The sequence below is a fragment of the Vulpes lagopus genome, chromosome 10, assembly GCF_018345385.1.
Source record: "Vulpes lagopus strain Blue_001 chromosome 10, ASM1834538v1, whole genome shotgun sequence".
In the NCBI taxonomy this organism is placed as follows: domain Eukaryota; kingdom Metazoa; phylum Chordata; class Mammalia; order Carnivora; family Canidae; genus Vulpes; species Vulpes lagopus.
In genome coordinates this window covers 54,861,947-54,881,864 of record NC_054833.1, presented here as the reverse complement: position 1 = coordinate 54,881,864, position 19,918 = coordinate 54,861,947, and the positions used below count along the sequence as shown (strand labels likewise).

Genomic DNA, 19,918 nt, shown 5'->3' with positions numbered 1-19,918 from the left:
CCACCACCCCTAGTTCATTTCCCAGAGTTAGGAGTCAGTTTACATGTCATGTGTTTTAACTGGTTCTCACACTGAAGTAGTTGGGTGGTTGCACATTAATGTATAAAGTGCATTTTGAAAGGCTGACTCCTTTAAAAGTTACAAGTATCTAACTTCTGATTCTGGAAAATGAGGTATTTGAACAAAGATACTAGTGTCCATGTTAACAAATACCCAAAGCATACTTTGTCTTGTGACCGAAACGTTTAGTGTGTTGCCAAACGCAGACATGCATGTTGGTAGTAACTGGATAGTGGGCATATGATTAATGTGAAAACTGTCCCTGCTTCTGCCACATGGATGTTAGCTGAGGGAAGTGGCCTTTTACCAACATTTTTTAGAAACACAGGAGCAGTGAGACAGGAGTTCTTCACTCCCATTGTCAGACCTTCCCAGCAGCTCTACGGGAGCTCTGTTCGTTATCTCTCTCATGTCCCTGTGAGTGAGTGGCCTGCTCCAGTGAAAGGCCAACCTATCTGCACTGTTTCTTACTCCTGCCATTTCCCTTTCTCCATCAGCAATTTCACCTCCTTGAAGGGACCATTTTGTCAGCAACAATCCTGTCTCACAAATGGCCCCCTCCAGCTGCTTCTCTTTCTGCAGCAGGACGTGTGGGCAGCGTGTCTTGGTGAGACTGCAACGGCCACTCTGTGCTCACTCTGTCCTGCTCGCTCGCTCTTTGCTTCTACCCAGCAGCCCCCCAGGATTGCTCTATTACCTCCACAGAGCTGTTTTGTATACTTCCTTTAAATGCTCTTTACTTTTTACTCTGGGTTAGTGTTTCTTTCAGTCCTCAGCCATTTCAAGCTGTTCCTTGTCATTTTCCCATATGGGCAGTTTCTCGGCATGTCTTCAAAATGTTGGCCTATTTATTCTTCCTTCCAGCACATTCTCTCTCTAGTAAACTTGCTGGCTTGCAGAGCTATCCGTGAATTACTGATTCTTTGTCTCCTGTTCTTAGCCCTGACCTCCTGGAATTCTAGACTCCTCTGTCCAAGTGCTTATTTGATATTTTCATGTGATCGTCATGTCACAGATTCAACAGGACCGACCTAGAACTTGGACTTGTCTATACCAGTATCCACGCAGTTGCTCATACCAAATACCCCTCCTCCTTGTCCTTTACTTTCCAGACTCCATCTACCAGCAAGTTTTTTTGGCTCTAACATATGCTCTGAATTAATTTACTTTGCTCCATTTGCTACTAATTTAATGCAAACTGTTATCCTCTCTCACCTTGGTAACTGCCGTAGCTTTGGCTCTGTCTTCAGAATGCATTCAGAATCCACTTCTCACCCCTCCATTACCACCTACCCACTTTGTTTCAGCCACTGGCACATAAACAGGATTACCGCTGTTCAGGCTGCTTTTCTCCCCACTCCCAGTTTATTCTCAACAGAGCAGCCACAGGGCCATTAGAAATACCAGTTAGATCATAGAGCTCCTCAGGCCCGAGTCTTCTGATGGCCTCATCTATCCTGTATCCTTACCCTGTCTTAAAGGGTCTTAGCTCTTCCAGTCCTGAGTTTGCCCCTTAGATCCCTGCTCCTTCCACTCTGACCCTCTTCCAGTCCTTTCCAACCATAAGAGACCTTGCCTGTTCTTCTGGAGTACCTAATGTGTTTCTGCCATCTCGTGACCTTTTTGCACCCGCTGTTCTTTCCAGGAGAGCTCACTCCTTTCCCCACTTACTTCCCTGCTTCTCTGCTCAAATGTCACTTTTTCAGTGATGATTTCCCTGAGCACTCTATATAAAACAATGTACTCCTACTTGCTCTTTTATGTGACTTATTTTCCTCCATAACCATCGCTAACATCTGACACATTGTTATTGTGTGTTCTCCAACTAGAATACAAGCCTCAAGAGGGATCTTAAATCACTTCTGGAGGGACACCTGGGTGGCTCAGCGGTTGAGTATCTGCCTTCAGTTCAGGGCATGATCCTGGGATCCGGGATCGAGTCCCATATCAGGCTTCCTGCAGGGAGCCTGCTTCTTCCTCTGCCATATGTCTGCCTCTCTCTGTCTCTGTCTCTCTGTCTCTCATGAATAAATAAATAAAATATTAAAAAATTCATTTCTGGAACAGAGGCACTATAAATGCTTGTTCTGACTTGGTCTCCCTACTTGAGCTCTTGCCTCCTTTCCAATCCATTCTCTTCATACAGCTGTGTAGTCTTTAAAAATTGAAACTAGATCATCTCAGTTTTTGTATACGATCTCCAAAATATTCTCAGACCACTTAGAATAAAATCCGGATCCTTACATAAGCTTATAAGACTCTGCTTGCTTCTCTGACCTCAACTGTACCACTCTTGCTTGTTCCCCATGTACCTGTGGGAAAAACTGCTTTCAGACCTTTGCACCATCTTTCTGCTCTGTGCTTTTCCTTCTTTTGTTTGTTTGTTTGTTTTGGATCCTTTTCTGGATATTTTATTTAATATAGGAATATCTTCCAGTGACCTGAATAATACTTCTTAGTTCTCCAGTAGTAAAGATTATTACTCCCTTTAATACTTCTTTTAAAGAAAAAGGTTATTTTATTAAAATTCAAGCATAATGCACAGTGTTGTGCTGAGCACCAGGTGTTGCATGGAAGTGCTGAATCCTTCATTCAGATGTTAGCTTTATAATACTGCAGTTCCAGAGAGGTCTTTCTGGGCCACCAAACAGGACCAACACATCAACCTGTGTTAATTCCCTATAATAGGACTCAACACTATCCAACATGTTTCTGGCCTATCTATATATTTATTATCTGTTTCTATAACTCATTGCAAGTTTAAGTAAAACAAGGCAATTTTCAGAGAGGTTCTTTAGTGTCTATTCTTTCCTCACTCCCATAGTCTTTGGAAATTTGCTCTTTATACTTTATTGTTCATGACCTCTCTTACTGACTTTGTAGTTTGACCTTCTACCAACTCTTTGGAATACTGCTCTTGTGGTACCATTTTATCTCCAGGTTAAATGACATTTAAGATTTAATGCACCAACCAAAAACCTCATGATATTCACATATTCAAATGTTTTGAAAGTTTAATATACTTCTAAAATCATATTCTGCCTATTTTTAAGTGAAAGTTCTATATGCTGGTATATGGCTGGATGATTTTGTATTTGGTCAAATGGTTTTATTATTATAGTTTTCATATAAATTGGAGTTTTTATTGTATGAGTAAGTTTTAAAAATTCAAATTGCTAGAGAATGACAAGCACTTATATCTTTTTAATCAAATTCTAAAGATTTAATCTCAAATGTAATTTCTCAAGCATAATTCCTGTGGAAAAGATTTTTATTTAGTTTTAGCAGTCCTTTTTATAATCTCTAAACTTTAAAATAGTAACTTAAAAAATGTTTATGAAAGTAGTGTCAGTTTCAAAATAGGGCCATCCTCAAAATTTTTAGGCATGTCACTTTAATCTTCCAAACCAAGCTTTAATATACTAGCCAAATCTACTCCATTACTTTTTAAAAATAGCAGTTACCAGATGCTAAATTCAGACTTGAGTAATTTTGATTGAATTTTGACTTTCTAAGGTAACTAGTCTGAGCAAGTATTGTACTGTGTATGTTGGGGTTATTAGGAGCATGTTCCTGGGAGGTGCTAGAGCTGCCCCGGGGGGCTCTCCATTCAAGAGTCTATGTGAACCTTGTGGCTTTCCTGCTTCAGAGCTCGTCCTCTGGTCCATGGTCCATGCCCACAGCCCTTCCGAGACACCTCATTTCCCTGGCTCCATCTGTCTCATCAAGTCTGTCCAAGAGGAAATGGAGAGGACATAAGGACATGCATATTCATTTTTTTTGTTGTTGTTGTTGCCTCTGTAACAAACCACCACAAATGAGCAGCTGAGAACGATACTTGTGTCCTCTCTCGGGGTCCTACTGGGTTGGCCTGGACTCTTGCTTCCAGTCCCACAGGCTGAATCCAGGTGTTGGCTCCATGTCCTGTAGGGGAGGCTCATAAGGAGGTATCCCCAAATGCATCGAGGCTCCTCACAGTATTCAATTGCATGCTGTTGTAGGGTTAGGTCCTCCTTCCCTCACTGTGGCTGGCATTGTCCTCAGCATTTGGAGGCCACTAGGGTTTTTTGGTTCTCCCCTTCCTCCATGGTCATGGGCAGCAGGGCCATGCTCTCTCCTCTGCGTTCTCAATCCTGCTTCTCTCTTCTGCCTCTCTTGACTTTAGTTGGAGAAATTTTTCTGCACTTAAGGATCCAAGTGATTACATTGGCTACTAGGATAATCAAGGGGAATGTTATTTTACGGTCCGGAACTGTAATTGTACCTGCAGAGTGCTTTCACAGAAGCACGAGGGTTGGGAATCTACAAACAGAGCCTTTGGTCTACCACAAAATGTGGGACTTTGTTTTTTTTTCTAGGCTTGAGTATGATTCCATTTCTAAAGAGTATCTTCCCATTTGATTGGTTGATGTACATTGGTTTCAATAGTGGTTGTCAGTTTTCTTTTTATTGATGTTTGTGGTACATTTTAGAGTTGTCCTTTCTTGCTAATGAAGGAAGTGTAATTTCATACACTGGAGCTTGCCAGTCTCTTTGTTGGGGAGGATAGGCCGAGTGAGGAAGAATGAATCGATAATACTTAACCACCTGTAATAGTTTTATGTTAATTTGTTACTTTCTTAACTCACTTAGGTACCTAAAAAGTACAAGATTAATATCCTTTTTTTAACTGCAAATTATTTCTTTTTTAAAATTTTAATATTTTATCTGAGTAAAATAAAATGCAATAAAGGTTTGAGTTGTTTCTTTGACTCATTTTTTGTTTCCTTTTGAAAGAAATGACTTATTTTAAAGCTGCATGGTCAAAATTTAAGATCCCAGTGATTTTTCAGTAGTTTTATCCTGTGATAATTCACAATGCAGTGAACATCTGTGCCTCTTTATTTTTATTGAATAGTTTTGGATGATTCACCCTAACAGTTCTAGAGATATATAATGAGTCAAAGGTACTTGGGTTAATAAAACAAATGATTATATATATAGATCCATTCAATTAAAATGCACTTGGATTATTTTATTGGGAGTTTTGTGGGCAGAATGGTTAATACGGAATTCCAAGTAACATGAGCATTACTTATATTACCATAAATGGTTTACCTTTTTCATGATATTTTCTCCAATCCAAAATGTTTCAGTACTTTGAAATATTGTCTAAAATGAGTTAATGCACATATTTTGATCTTCTGTAGAATTTTAACTTTAGAAGAAATATTTGAATTTATGTTAGAAGAGTGTACACATGTTTCAGTCAGTTATTTTAGAAGACTTAGAAGAGTGCACTCACATTTCAGTCAGTTATTTTATAGGAACCTATCTTCATATCTCTGACGTTCTTCTCACGTAACACCTCTAAGTAGAGCTTGATGAGAAGAAGACAGAAAGGAAACACCTGGGATCCCTTCATCCTGAGATAATTATTGTTGACATTTTAATGCACATTATTCTAGTCCTTCTGGGCACATGAATGTGCATATGTCACAGTACAGAATCATGCCCTCTGTTGAGTAATCTGCTTTTCAGTAAACTAGTGTGTAATCAGCACTTCTGTGATTTCAGCCCTTTCGTGCAGCTGTCTGAAGGTACTCAGTCCTCCAGGTGTCTCACTAAGAGCTGTGACGAAAGTGTTTCTGCATTCACATTCTGGGTTATGCTTAAGTTATTGTAATCTCAGTTGCTGGGCAGCCTGGGTGGCTCAGCAGTTTAGCGCTGCCTTCAGCCCAGGGTGTGATCCTGGAGACCGGGGATCAAGGCCCACGTTGGGCTCCCTGCATGGAGCCTGCTTCTCCCTCTGCCTGTGTCTTTACCCCTCTCTCTGTCTCTGTCTCTCATGAATAAATAAATTAAATCTTTAAAAAAATACCTCAGTTGCTGAGTCAAAGGCCAGACACATTTTTAACACTTTAATCCATATTCTAATATCAGACAGTACCGGTCGGTAACTGGCCTCGAATATTTTTTTTTTAATTTTTTATTATTTATTTATGATAGTCACACAGAGAGAGAGAGAGAGGCAGAGACACAGGCAGAGGGAGAAGCAGGCTCCATGCACCGGGAGCCCGACGTGGGATTCGATCCCGGGTCTCCAGGATCGCGCCCCGGGCCAAAGGCAGGCGCCAAACCGCTGCGCCACCCAGGGATCCCCTGGCCTCGAATATTGAGTTCATGAATGAATGACTGAACAGAAACATTTTTTTTTTTTTTAACAGAAACATTTCTAATGACATTGCCACAAGTACTTACAAACCTTTCAATGTGAAATTTGAGTCCGGTGTGGTTTTCGGTTTTCGAGAAAGACCTTCTTTGGCCGGTCCTGAGGGCATGGAATTTGTATTTTTAAAGCACACTGGCTACAGAAATTCTTAAGAATGTCTTTCTCCAGTGATTTTAGAATTTGTAAAGTACGGCATTGTCTGTTTATTCTATGCTTGAGGCTATGGGGACACCTTTCTCACCTCTGTAATCAATATTACATTCTGTAATCTGTTTTTGAACTTTTGTGTCATACCCTCTTTTTAGTTCAGCTCAAACAAGTGTGTTTTGATGATTATTGAAGTGGGTCTTCTTTAGCTTGGCTTTTACTAAATACATTAGTCATGGAAACATTTAAATATTAGTAGAAGACATTCAAACATAATAGCAAAATTATGATTCCTTGTCTGTATAAGGACCTTGTGGTTATGAACTCAGACTGGAAAACACAGGTGAATTATGTTGAATACAGTTATTAGCAGGTAGCTGCTGGGTGAGCTTTGGCAAGACATTTAGTCTTTTGACTATTAGTTTTCTTAGATGTAAAATAAATGTGTGGTATAATGCCTGGCCTAGAGTAGGTGATGAAGAAATGAATCTGTTTTTATTATGTACTGTTTTGCTCCCAGATGACTTATGGGTTGTGTTATGCCTGTTTTACAATTGAGGAAACCGAGGCACATCATGTTTTAGTGGTTTGCATAGGGTCACTTGGCTAACCTGAGAGCTTACATCTTTCTGAGTCCAAACTAACATTCTTTTCATTCTATACCACTTTTTTTTTTTTTGTAATGTATGGAGTAAGAAATGACTACCCTGCATCATGATGGGGAAACTGTTCACTCTATCACATGGAAATCTGGCTTCCAAGTGCACAGCACAGAGTTGGCACTCAGTTGCCACAGAAATGAATGAAAAGCAATACAGATGGAGGGTTGGGTTCAGTCTTCTAGCAGAAAACCACATATTGAGAGCACGGTGCTGTTTGTGTGTATATTGGTCTGCTGGACATGGCAGTTGGGTGCTCCCTCTTGCTATTGCTGTGCTCAGTTGCTGAGATCATAGGCATAGAGCTTTTGGAAAAAGCCTGGCCCTCACATAAGCATTCAGTGAGATGTTAATTATTGCTAGTAAGGGAGTGATTTTACTGAGAAAACTGTAACATGTATGGGATTATCATTCACCTGCTCTTTCTGCTACATCATATAATTAGTTTTAACAGACTGTCCAAATCACATTGCTTTGTAGTTTTCATGTTGTTTGTACCTGTCTTCCAGGCCTGAAAGACCTGTCCCCGCTCCCTCTAAATCTCAAACGGCTTTACAAGGAGACACTGGAAATTGAGCCTATCTTGATAATCATCTCCCCAGGAGCCGATCCTTCTCAGGAGCTCCAGGAGCTGGCCAACGCAGAGAGAAGTGGAGAGTGCTATCACCAGGTCAGCGCCCATTCCCTGCTGTTTCTGCTACAGTTCCTGCTCCTCCTGCCCTGTTTGATTCTGTTCGTGTGACAGATGATTTGTGATGCTAGGCCAAGTATACTATGTCCCCCAAAGTGCCCATGTCCTGCTTCCCAGAACCCATGGATTTGTTACCTGACATGGCAGAAGGAACTCTGCACCTGTTGTTCCCTGTCTTCATCTGGAGTCAGGTGCGCCCAGTGTAATTGCAGGGTCCTTACAAGGCGTACAGAGGCTGGGGAGGGCTAGTGGAGACCCAGGTGTGGTAATGCAGCCATGGTCAGAGTGGTGGGAAATGCTGTGGTGCTAGCTTTGCAAGTGCATGAAGAGATGTGGGTGGTCTCTAGATGCTAGAAAAGCAAGAGGGAGATTCTCTCTTAGAGAAAGGACAGTTTTGTGGTAAAGTCAGAGTCCTTGATGGTAGGTGGGGCTTCTGATCTCCAGAAATCTAGTAGTAAATTTGTTTGGCTTTAGGCACTAAATTGCAGTAATTTGTTATAGCAGTAATAGGAAACTGATATATTTGCTAACCTTTTTAGAATAATTTTTAAATTTGACTTGAATGCTTTTACAGTGAATCATAGCACTATTCACCTGCAAAAGCTGAACTACCTAAACTCGTGGGTAGAACTTATGTAGTATAGCTTCATTTTTTTCTGAGGTAAATTTAGGAGCTCTAGTGTGTTTGGATCACCTCCTTTGTGCAATTGAGGTTGCATGCCAGTCTAAAAATGTGTTAATTTACCATCAGTTTTTGACAACTGAATAAACTGCTTTCATTGAGGATATTGGAGTGATTGAGAAGTAAGTGAAGAAGTAGGAATGTTGTGCAGAACATGAATAGAAGGCAATGAGAAAGCAGGGAGATGGGGTCCTGTGTCCACTTGGATCCTGGTCAGGCTGTGGTCCTCAGTGAGTGTTCTGGACCAGGGCCCCTGCCACAGCTCTGTCTGTTAGCAGGGACTTAGCAACAGGGGTAAAGCTACTTGCATTCGTAGAAGGTTTGACTAAACTTCTGAAGTTTTGTATACTGAACTTGCAAAATCGGTGAATATAGTAAAGCTTTTCAGAATGGACATAATTATTCATAATTCTGTTAAAGTTTTGTTGCTATCCTGAATGTATATGGTAAGGCTGATAGATTCTTGATTAAAATTAAAAAATTAATTTTTAACTTAAGTTGTAGTATAGCTTTCTGAGGGGATGGGTGGCTACTTGACATTTTCCTGTTATGCTTTTTAAAAATATTTATTTTTATTTTAAGATTTTTATTTAATTAAAAAAAAAAAAGATTTTTATTTATTCATGAGAGACACAGAAAGAGAGAGATGCAGAGACACAGGCAGAGGGAGAAGCAGGCTCCATGCAGGGAGCCCGACGTGGGACCCAATCCCGGGTCTCCAGGATCATGCCGCTGGCTGAAGGCGGCGCTAAACCACTAAGCCACCGGGGTTGCCCCAAAATATTTTATTTTTATAATAAATTATTTTCATGAGGTTTTATGAATCTAAGGTTTTTTTTTCATATAATTGATACTTTATGGTAAATTCCGAGTTGCCTATTTTTAGCTGTCATTTCCTTTGAGCAAAATACTATCCCTTTTCTCTGATTGTGTTGTACATAACTATACATGGTTTTTGTTTTTGTTTTATGTGGGGTTTATTTTGCATTTTAATAATGGCAAACTAAAAAATGCATCAGAACAATTCAGTCACTTTGTTTCACCCATCCTATTTGCTTCTTTGGGGGTTAGACCTGAAAATTAAAAAAAATAATCAATATATGAGTATTTATTAACTGTTATTGCATGCTTTAGTATGCAACACATTAGATATGGTTCCCACTCTAAAGAACTTTGTAGTCTAATTGAAAAACAAAATCAATACTTGTAAAAGTCAACTAAAAAGTCAGGAAATGCTATCTTGTGTTCATTATGGAGACAGAAATCACTGTGTTTGAGGTAATCTATAACCATAGTCTTGAAAGTGTTTTGATCATGTACCCAATTAAGAATTTGAACCAGGACTCCCAGAGTGGTTTTTTTTTTTTTAAAGATTTTATTTATTTATTCATGAGAGACAGAGAGAGAGAGAGAGGCAGAGACATAGAGAGAGAAGCAGGCTCCTTTCAGGGAGCCCGATGTGGGACTTGATCCCAGGACTCTGGGATCGTGCCCTGAGCTGAAGGCAGACGCTCAACCGCTGAGCCACCCAGGTGTCCCTCCCAGAGTGTTTATAGACTGTGTACATGCATACATACACCTGGCTGTCCTGGTGTCCAAGTATGACATACACTACCCTTTACAAACACGACAGGCGGCTAGAATGGACGTGGTCCGTAGTCACCTGGGACCCACTGCCTAAGACCTGCAGAATGACAATGCAGCCTGAGCACAGTCCATCATCTAGGGCCTTCCAGCTCCCAGAACCTGCAGGATTTCTGCTTCAGGAGGGGCACCTACCTGCCAGTGCCTGAGCATCCCCAGGCCTGATGCACCACAGAGCCCTTCCCCTCTGTAGCCCTGCCCCTCACACTCACACTCACACTCACACTCCCCTGCTCCTTCTGGCCCCCCCTCTTCCCACCCCTTGCACTCACCCCACCCCTCACCCTTGCACCTCCTCTGGGCCCTTGCCCCAACCCCTGGTCCATCACCCCGCCCCTCTCAGCAGTCCCTAGAGGAGCAGTGGGCAGAGTGCAGAGTCCTTGGAGTCCTTGCCATGGGTGGGGATTTACTGGATGATGAAGGGCTAGGGACTGACACTGTTACACCTGTAGCTTGAGAGCCAGATATTGTGCAGTGTTGGAAAAATCGGAAGTAAATTTCAAGGAAGTATTGGTATTAATGTTTAATCCCTCAAAGAATTCAAGACTAAGTTAAAAAAATTTACTTTTTTTTAAAACATTCATGTTTGAGAGCGTAATAAGAATTGCAGGAAATAGGGGAATGAGAAACAAAAATAAAACTATTCAATAATTCTTTACACTGTTCTGTAACTTGCAAACTTGTAATGATACCATATTTTTAATAAATAGAAAAGTATTAGAAATCTATTGATGAAGGATAAAAAAACAAGAGAGCTGTTGGAAATGGCAGCAGAGTCTGATATTTCTTATTAAAAACTTAGAATCCTCATCAGAATCACTGAGTTCAGTATGTATGACAGGTTCATTTGAATCTCTCCTGTAACATGTTATCAGATCTGTTGTTTAGTATTGTTTTTCATTTTGTATTTGCAGGTTGCTATGGGTCAAGGTCAAGCTGATTTAGCGATTCAGATGCTAAAAGAATGTGCCCGCAATGGGGACTGGCTGTGTTTGAAGAACTTACATTTAGTGGTGTCTTGGCTGCCAGTTCTGGAAAAGGTAGATTCAGATAAATGTGGTATAAATAGCATAGTATGGTCCATTATTATGTGGTATAATAGTAAATGATAGAATTTACAATTTTAAGCAAACATAATGTTTTTATAAAAGCCAGTTCTTTTCCATTTTTTTGTTACCTTCACTCTGCATTTTATATTATCATAATGTTAGTATCAGACATAGGTTATATTTATTAAAGTAACTTTTAGACCTTATTCTTTTAGAACTCTTGACAATTTTTTTGTCATTCATTCATTTCTTTATTTTACAAGCACGTGTTTAGTACAGAAAAAAGCCAGCAGTTGCCCTAAGTGCGAGTTGCATACAAAATTTGTGCCTGCTCCATTGGAAAGAACTTGGTTTAGAATAGACAGGCCACATTAATAACTATAGTGTAGCATTGTAAACACTGTAGGAGAGAATTTCACTTTACAAAATACCCTCAGTGATGAATTCTGCCTGGGACTGTGGTAGTGAAGAGTTGGAGAAGATATCCTCCTAAGACATATTTAAATTGACAAATGAGTAAAAATTTGTCAGGTTCCAAAGAGATTATTAACAGGTAGAAGAATAGTATGTATAAAGAAACAGACATAAAAATTTGAGTAAGTGACCAAAGCACACAGCTTGGGCAAAGGAATTTGTATGGTGAAGTTTTGAATTTATATTGTAGGCAGTAGGACACAACAAAAATTGCCAATAAAGGAATTGATGTCATTGTAGAACTCTGTGGAAGCCTGAACCAAAGCAGCGAGGACCCAGAGTCCCACAGGTGGTTGCTAGTTGAGGCATCTCATTTACTGCTAGCACTTATCTTGTACGTACTGTGTATCGGGCACTGTTAGCACTTTGCATGGTGCTGTGAGGTATGTGCTATTACTGCCCTTGCTTAGAGTTGGTCTAAGTCCTAGAACCCAAGGTCACAGAGTAAATAAGCAGCAGAATGAAATATATGGGAATGTCACAGAAGGATTTTAGAAAGAAATTTTACTTATTACTAATGTATTTATAAAATGTAAATTAGTGCATGTATTTAAGTAGATTTTTATTGTTGCTGATTTGTACACAAGGAATTGAACACTCTTCAACCTAAAGATACCTTTCGTCTGTGGCTCACTGCAGAGGTCCATCCCCACTTCACTCCTATTTTACTACAGTCAAGTCTGAAGATAACCTATGAGGTAAGGAAACTTAAACCCCGAGTCACTTGGCGCATAGTGCGCTAGTCTCCATGTGCCTCCTAAACTCTGGAAAGAACTATCATTTCATACAAAACACACCAACCTTTCCTTTAAAACATTCAGTTCAATTAATGCGTGGGTGGAGGACCTGGACAGACATTGTCTAGAGAGGACATCCATATGACCAACAGGCACATAAACAGATGCTCATCATCACTCAACATCAGGGAAATGCAAATCAAAACCATACCAGATACCACCTCACACCTGTCAGAAAGACCACAATTAACAATTCAGGAAACAGCGAGTGTTGGTGAATGCATTGAGGAAATGTCTCATGCACTGCTGCTAGGTATGTCACTGTGGGACAGTATGGGGACAGTGTGGAGTTCCTCAGAAATTAAAAATAGAGCTACTGTGTGATCCAGTAATTCCATGACTGGGTATTTACCCGAAGGACACAAAAACAGTAATTCAAAAACATACATGCAGCCCTTTGTTTATAGCAGCATGATTTACAACACCCAAAATACAGAAGCAAGCTAGTGTCCATCAGTAAGTGAATGAACAAGGATGTGGTGCACATATATGGGAACTCATTGCTCAGCCATAAAAGAAGATGAGATCTTGCCATTTGCGATAACATGGATGGACCTACAAGGTGCTGTGCCAAGTGAGATAAGTTAAACTGAGAGAGACAAATATATGATCTCCTTTATAAGTGGAATATAACAAATGAATATACAAACAAAAAGCGGAATCAGACCTATAAACAGAGACCAGGCTGATGGTGTCCTAGAAGATGGGAGTGGCACATGGGAGGCACGGCTCAGGGCATGGAGTCTGTGGTGGCATAATGGTGCTGTGAGGTGGGGGTGGATGGCAGCTCCACTTGTGGGGAGCACAGCATCACTGTGGTGTGTACCTGACACTACTGTCATGTTGTGTGTCAACTCTACTAAAAAAAAACCTTTTCATTTTGATGAGGTAGTAAGTCATCGAAACCTTTTCATTTTGATGAGTATGCTCATAAATAAGAGCATAAGATGAGGGGATCCCTGGGTGGCTCAGCGGTTTAGCGCCTGCCTTTGGCCCAGGGCGCGATCCTGGAGTCCTGGGATCAAGTCCCATGTCGGGCTCCTGGCATGGAGCCTGCTTCTCCCTCCTCCTGTGTCTCGCCTCTCTCTCTCTCTCTCTCTCTCTCTCTCTCTGTGTTTATCATTAATAAATAAAAAAATCTTTTTTAAAAAAAGCATAAGATATTTATAAAAACATTTACATTTTCCTTTTTTTTAATTTATTTTATTTTTAAAAAGATTTTATTTATTCATCAGAGACACAGAGAGAGAGAGAGAGAGAGGGAGGCAGAGACACAGGCAAAAGGAGAAGCAGGCTCCATGCAGGGAGTCCGATGTGGGACTTGATCCCCGGACCCCAGGATCAGGCCCCGGGCTGCAGGTGGCGCTAAACCACTGAGCCACCTGGGCTGCCCTACATTTTTCTTTTAAATTTTATTTCCTTTTTTTGGTGTTGATATCAGTAAGAGACACATAAAATTTAGTATTTTAACCATTTTTATTTATGCTGTTTGGTAGTGTTCATATATACTTTGTTGTGCAGCACATTGCCAGAACTTTCTCATCTTGCAAGACAGATTCTATGCATTGAGGAGCAACTCCCTGTTGCCCTGTCCCCCACCTGGCAGTCACCATTGTACTGCCTGTGTTCTGGGAGTTTGGCTACCTGAGAGACTCCTCTATGTAGAGGAGTATGTATTTGTCTTTGGGGGATGGCTTCTTTTATTCATGATAATGTCATCAAGGTTCATCTATGTCAGCATGGGACAGGATTTCCCTCTCTTTCGAGTGTTGATAACATCCTGTTGTGTTTGCACATACTATGTTTCCTTTATCCATTCATTGATTCATGGACACGTAGGGCTTCTACCTCTTGACTGTTGTGAATAATGCTGCAGTGAACGTGAGTGGGCAAATAGCTCTTTCAGATCTTGTTTTCAGTTGGTTTTTTTTTTGGGCTGGGGGCATATACCCAGTTGGAATTGCTAGATCAGAAGGTAATAATATTTTTTAGTTTTTTGAGGAACCTGCATAATGTTTATCATTGCAGTGCTGCATTTTTTTAAAGTTTTATTTATTTATTCATAGAGACACAGAGAGAGAGGGGCAGAGAGAGGGAGCCTGACATGGGACTCATCCAGGGTCCCCAAGATCAAACCTCCTGCTGCAGGCAGCGCTAAACTGCTGTGCCACCGGGGCTGCCCGCAGTGCTGCATTTTAGTTCCCACCAACACTTCTTATTTCAGCATATGTGTGTTTATATTAACCATCTTAACGGTGCATGGGGATAGCTTTGCCCTAGGTTTGATTTGCATTTTCTCAGTCATTGAAGGAACAGGTCCCCTGATATTGGAAATTTTCTGCTTCTTGCCCATTTGCTATTTTACTTAGAGAAAGGTCTCTTAAGTCCTTCGCCCATTTTTTTATTGGCTTTCTGTTGGATTGGAGAGGTTCCTCGTGAGAGGGATAGTTAACTAACAGGGTCCTCCTCTTCACTGGGTGTGTCGTCTGCTTTATTGCACAGACATCAGGTCAGGTCTCATGGAGTTCCATTGTCTGTTCATTGCCTCTGTTGCCTGTGCTCTGGTTCCTCTCCAAAAATCATGGCCAAAGCTGATCTCATGGAGTCTCCTCTGCCTACTTCTGGTCTTACAACAGTAAGCTGTACATTTAGGTCTTTAGTGTGTTGTGAGTTCATTTTTACATATGGTGTCAAGTTAAGGGTTCAGCTTTCTTCTTTGCAGATGAGTATCTGGTGTTCTGACTTGTTTTCTGGCACAGCTAAGTCAGATTTTCAGTGGTTTTCTTTTTCCCATCCATCATTCTTCTGACACATAGTGTCCAAACCTGATGTATCCAAGGCTCTCTGTGTTGGCAGTGTTATTATGTATGTATGTAACTGGCCAAAGTCATAAATAATAAACTGGATTAAAACTTTTTAAAACTGGTAAAAGAGGTTCTGCTTATTTTTTCCTGTTCATAGAAATTTGTTTTTTATAATCTTTGGGCTGAAGACAAATATTTTGGTAGTGTTTATGACTACCTGCTGCTTTAGATTGGTATTTCTTAATTTTTATCTGATGGTGTTAATCTCCTCTAAGAAAGAAAAACGATAGTATTAATCCAAGGAAGGTAACATTGGTTTAATATTTGGAAATATGTTAATTCAAAGTCATGACACTATTTAGTAAGAAGGAACATTTTCAGTATCTTCTCAGCCTTCTCCCAGTGCATTCTTTGACATATTCTAGAACTGGATGGAGGAGCCACTGGGTAGGGGGTGGTTCTTCCCTTGAGTACATACCATGTAATACCTGCATATACGAAGTACACAGTGAATATTCCAATACACAAGGAGTTAATATTTATCAGGGGACCTGTTCCTTCAACATTTTAACCCTATGTGCAGTCTTTTCCAGGTTTTTTTTTTCACGAGGTAGTTTGATTACCTTTTTATGGAAATTTTGTTTAGTCTAAATTGGTGACTTTTTCCTATTTCTTAAATTCATGTAGATATTCAACTATTTGAAAATAATGCAGTTAATTATATTTTAAATTATTACTATATATGTACATATATGTACCCACATGCATTTATTTAGTAACTTAAAGGCTGTTAAATCTCTGTTTTACTTTTTTTGATTAGTTGACTTTAAAAATTTACTCCAAATAACCAATATCATCATTTACTTTTATCTAGTAATTCTTTTCACTGACTTTCCTGCTTTATCCTTTATTTTCTTGTTTTCCTTAGATTTGTATTTATTTTTGTACTTCCTGACTTCTTTTGTTGAATACTTAGTTGATTCATATTTACTTGAAATAAGACTGAAATTATTATGTCTGTGAATTTGCAACTGAGTACATGCTTGGCCTTAACCCATAGTTTGACACAGTAGTGTCTTCATCTTGTTATTTTTCAAATGTTCTTCGTGTATGACTTTCTCTGTAATTGTATATGATTTATTCATTTTGTGTTATCTTTAGTGCCTTAAACTCCAAGTGGCTGGTCAGTTGCCTATTAATTTCATGTTTTATTGAATATTGCTCAGGAAATTGGCCTATTCTATGATAATTTTTTATAAATATTTCATAAACATAAAACATTTTCATTTTGAGAAGTATAAGTTTGGATATGTATTTAGTAAATCAGTGGTAGTTTTTCTTCTAATCTTAAGTCTTTTTATTTGAGAAAAAACAGAATGGAAAGGATTACAAAGGGAATGACTTCCTTATAGCAGGCTTTCTTAAAGTTCTGACTTGAATTATTTGTGCTTTTTGTGTAAGAAACCATTTTAGAGGAAGAATTTTACCTTTCTTACAAGCTAGTGAAAATCAATTTGGCAGACAAATGCACATGAATATTTTTAAGCTTAGAAGAATTTTTTTAAAGATTTTTTCCAAAGAATTTATTTATTTGAGAGAAAGAGAGGGCACAAGCATGGAGGAGGGGCAGAGGGAGAGGGAGACACAGACTCTCTGCTGAGTAGGAAACCTGACGTGAGGTTCAGCGTCAGGACCCTGAGATCATGACCTGAGCCAAAGGCGGATGTTTAACTAATACTAAGAGACCCAGGAGTTCCATCCTTAGTAGAATTCTAAAGGGACTAATTATTAATACACAAATGCATTTTATTAAAAAAAAAACTAGAAGAATTTTTTTTCAAGAAATGGGTTTATTTACTCTTTTTCTAAGAATTCAGAATTTGTCCTCTTCTTTTGGATAATTAAATAATATAAACATATTCTATGCATGTGGGTAAGAATTTTTTGAATGAATTTTAGGCTAATTAGACACTTTGATTTTCTGGTTTGATTCTGTGTTTATGAGACTTGCAATGTCAGCTGATAACCACTTCGCCACAAGTGGACTAATGTGTAAGGAATATTAATTGTATGTAAATAGTATGTAGAAGACCTCATGGAAACTCAGCACCTGGAGAGGGAGACTAGTCTATGGAAGTAAAACCGCATGCCCCATGACAATCAATGTCAAATTCATTGTGTAAGTGACGATTCAGTTTCAGTAAACTACCTCAGTGAACATATAAAAAACATACTTGGTTATTTTGAATACTGTTGGTTTTATAGTTGTTTAATTTGAAAATTTTTGAATTATAATTGGTGTGAACTGTTAGATAACAGGAGTTTAGAACTAGTTTTAGATATGAATGTTTTGAGGTCAAAATAAGTCAAACTGGATAATAGTGAAAATTTTTCTCTATTAAAATGTCCTCAGGTATGTTAATTATTAATTTTATTTGTAATATTTGAAACAATATGATGTCAATTTTTTGCCTTTAGTCACCTCCAGGTTTGAAGAAGAATTTAATGCGTACTTATGAATCATGGACTCCTGAGCAAATCAGCAAAAAAGATAATGTACATCGCGCTCACGCCCTCTTTAACTTTGCGTGGTTTCATGCTGCGTGTCAAGAGAGAAGAAACTATATTCCGCAGGTGAGTTAGGACACATCTTGGCTGTGTCGTAAGCTGTGTGTATTTCTGTATTAGAGTGTTTCTACAACTTAGTGTAAATGGCTAGGATTACTTTTCATTTGGCTCATGATTCATAACTTCGTATCTCTAATTCTGTCCTTGCTGTTCATCTTCTGGACTGTGGTTAGTGCCGTAGTTCACATGTCTCTGAGTTACATTGTTGGGGATGATGCGTGAAGCATCATAATCCTCTGATTGCTGTGGTTGATGAGGAGTTCAAGACCGAGTTCCCCATTGCTTTTTTTTATCGGGTACCCCTCCCGATAAAGGGCATTGATCCCCATTTATTTCCTCAAGCTGGAAACCTAGGAATTGTGGATATGACTTTCTTTCTCAGCTCCCCTCCCCAGTGTATTTCTGAGTCCTGTTCATTCTTCTTGCAAAATACACTCGAGATCTGTGCCTTTCTCTTCATGAGTTTTTCTGAGCCTCCTCACCTTTTACCTATACTACTTTCCAAGGTCACCTTCCTACTCTTTTTGCTCCATCCATGTAGCAGCCAGAATTGTTTTTCTAATGTGTAGGTTGGATTATTTCCGTACTCTGCACACAGCCCATCAGATAGATGGCTTTCTGTTGTGCTTGCAAGGAAATGGGCACACTTATTGCTGTGGTGTCCAGAGGGAAAGACTGGCCAGTCTTCAGCCTCCCTCCAGACCCCATCAAGCCACACATCTTCATGGTCATTGAATTCATTCAACACTTTGTCACCACATCCTCCCCTTGCCATGCAGTCCTAGTGGGCCCCCTTATTCTGTTCTTCTTGCCAAATGCCTGAGTCATACATTGTGTCACTTCTAGATTTCATTCTTCCCATCTTTTTTTCAGCATTGCCTTACTGCTGTGTTCTCCTCAGTCTGTGCTCCCCACCTGCCCCGGGTTTAGCCTGTTTCACTTACCTGTCAACATTGGAATGTAGCTGTGGAGTTAGAGACCTGTACTGAGTTCTGACTTGAGATTTCCTAGCCCTGTGACCTCCCCGCAGAGTGGGCCAACTCCTCACATGTACCTTTGTCCTGAGGATTGGGTGGAATAGTGTATATTCACAAATGCCTTGCACATCCTTCCCAAAAAGATTTGTCAGATGCGTGAAGTCGTGATGAGGTTTTGTATCCTTGCAAATGACACTTACAGGGAGGGTGTGCTACTGCTTACTTGACCATGGAAGCCAGGGCCTCCTGATGGCAGTGACCTTGTTGAGCAAGTCACACTCCAGAGACCCAAGCCTGAGTCCCCAGTAGTAATCCTGACGGGTTCATGAGCAACACTGATGGTGGTAGACCTTGATGGAAAAAGCAATTATTTTTTTAATGAAATTTGATTTTTTTTATTAAGGGATACATGCACATAATATAAATTAAAAAGTTACAAGAAGATTTGCAACTAAAATTTAGTCTCCTCCCATCCTCGCTCTCTAAAAGCACTTCTGTTCCCAGGGCAGCCACTGCTCAGCACTGCTGGTTGTCCTTCAGAAACAGGGCATATGTAAACAAGCATATTTTATGTATTTATATACTGACGTATGTATGTTCTTTTTAACTCCAATAGCAGCACATTACCAATAACAGTTCTGTGTTTTGCTTTATTAACCAACAATTTCAGAGGTTTTTAAATCTTAGTAACCATTTCATGGCTAAATTTTAAATATTACTTGTGTTCATTATATTGATAGACTTTTAAGCAGTTTTGTTTTGTTGGATAGACATATCAGTCTTGGCTACTAATAGAAAATATTGCAGTGGTTATTCCTACATTTGCCTCATTTCATATTTATTGATGGTTATAATTCCTAAGTTGGAATGTTTGGGTCAAAAGATAGCTGTATTTTAAGGAATTTGTAAATACTACCAAAATGTTCTTTTTAGAGCAATTTACTTTCACACACACACAAATACTTGAAAGTGTCACGTTTTAAAAACATGTTAAGTTTGCTCTCTTTTAAATGATGAAATCGGAGGAAAACCTAGTCAAAACATAAAGTACCATTAATTGCCAGAGACCGTGTCACAGGGATGTGCACTACACAA

At 39.5% G+C, this 19,918-nt stretch overlaps 1 protein-coding gene across 12 annotated transcripts in view; it reads left to right on the top strand.

The window, feature by feature from the left end:
- Positions 1–19,918, top strand: part of DYNC2H1 (dynein cytoplasmic 2 heavy chain 1) — a 344,376-nt gene that overhangs the window by 180,109 nt on the left and 144,349 nt on the right. For 11 of the 12 annotated variants that reach the window (XM_041770022.1, XM_041770021.1, XM_041770024.1 and 8 more), the window contains 4 exons: positions 7,587–7,747; positions 11,009–11,134; positions 12,205–12,315; positions 17,697–17,852. In XM_041770022.1, coding sequence (XP_041625956.1) covers positions 7,587–7,747; positions 11,009–11,134; positions 12,205–12,315; positions 17,697–17,852 — 554 coding nt within the window. Of the gene's footprint in view, positions 1–7,586; positions 7,748–11,008; positions 11,135–12,204; positions 12,316–17,696; positions 17,853–19,918 lie in introns of those variants that run through there. The other variant, XM_041770027.1, reaches the window with a different exon arrangement.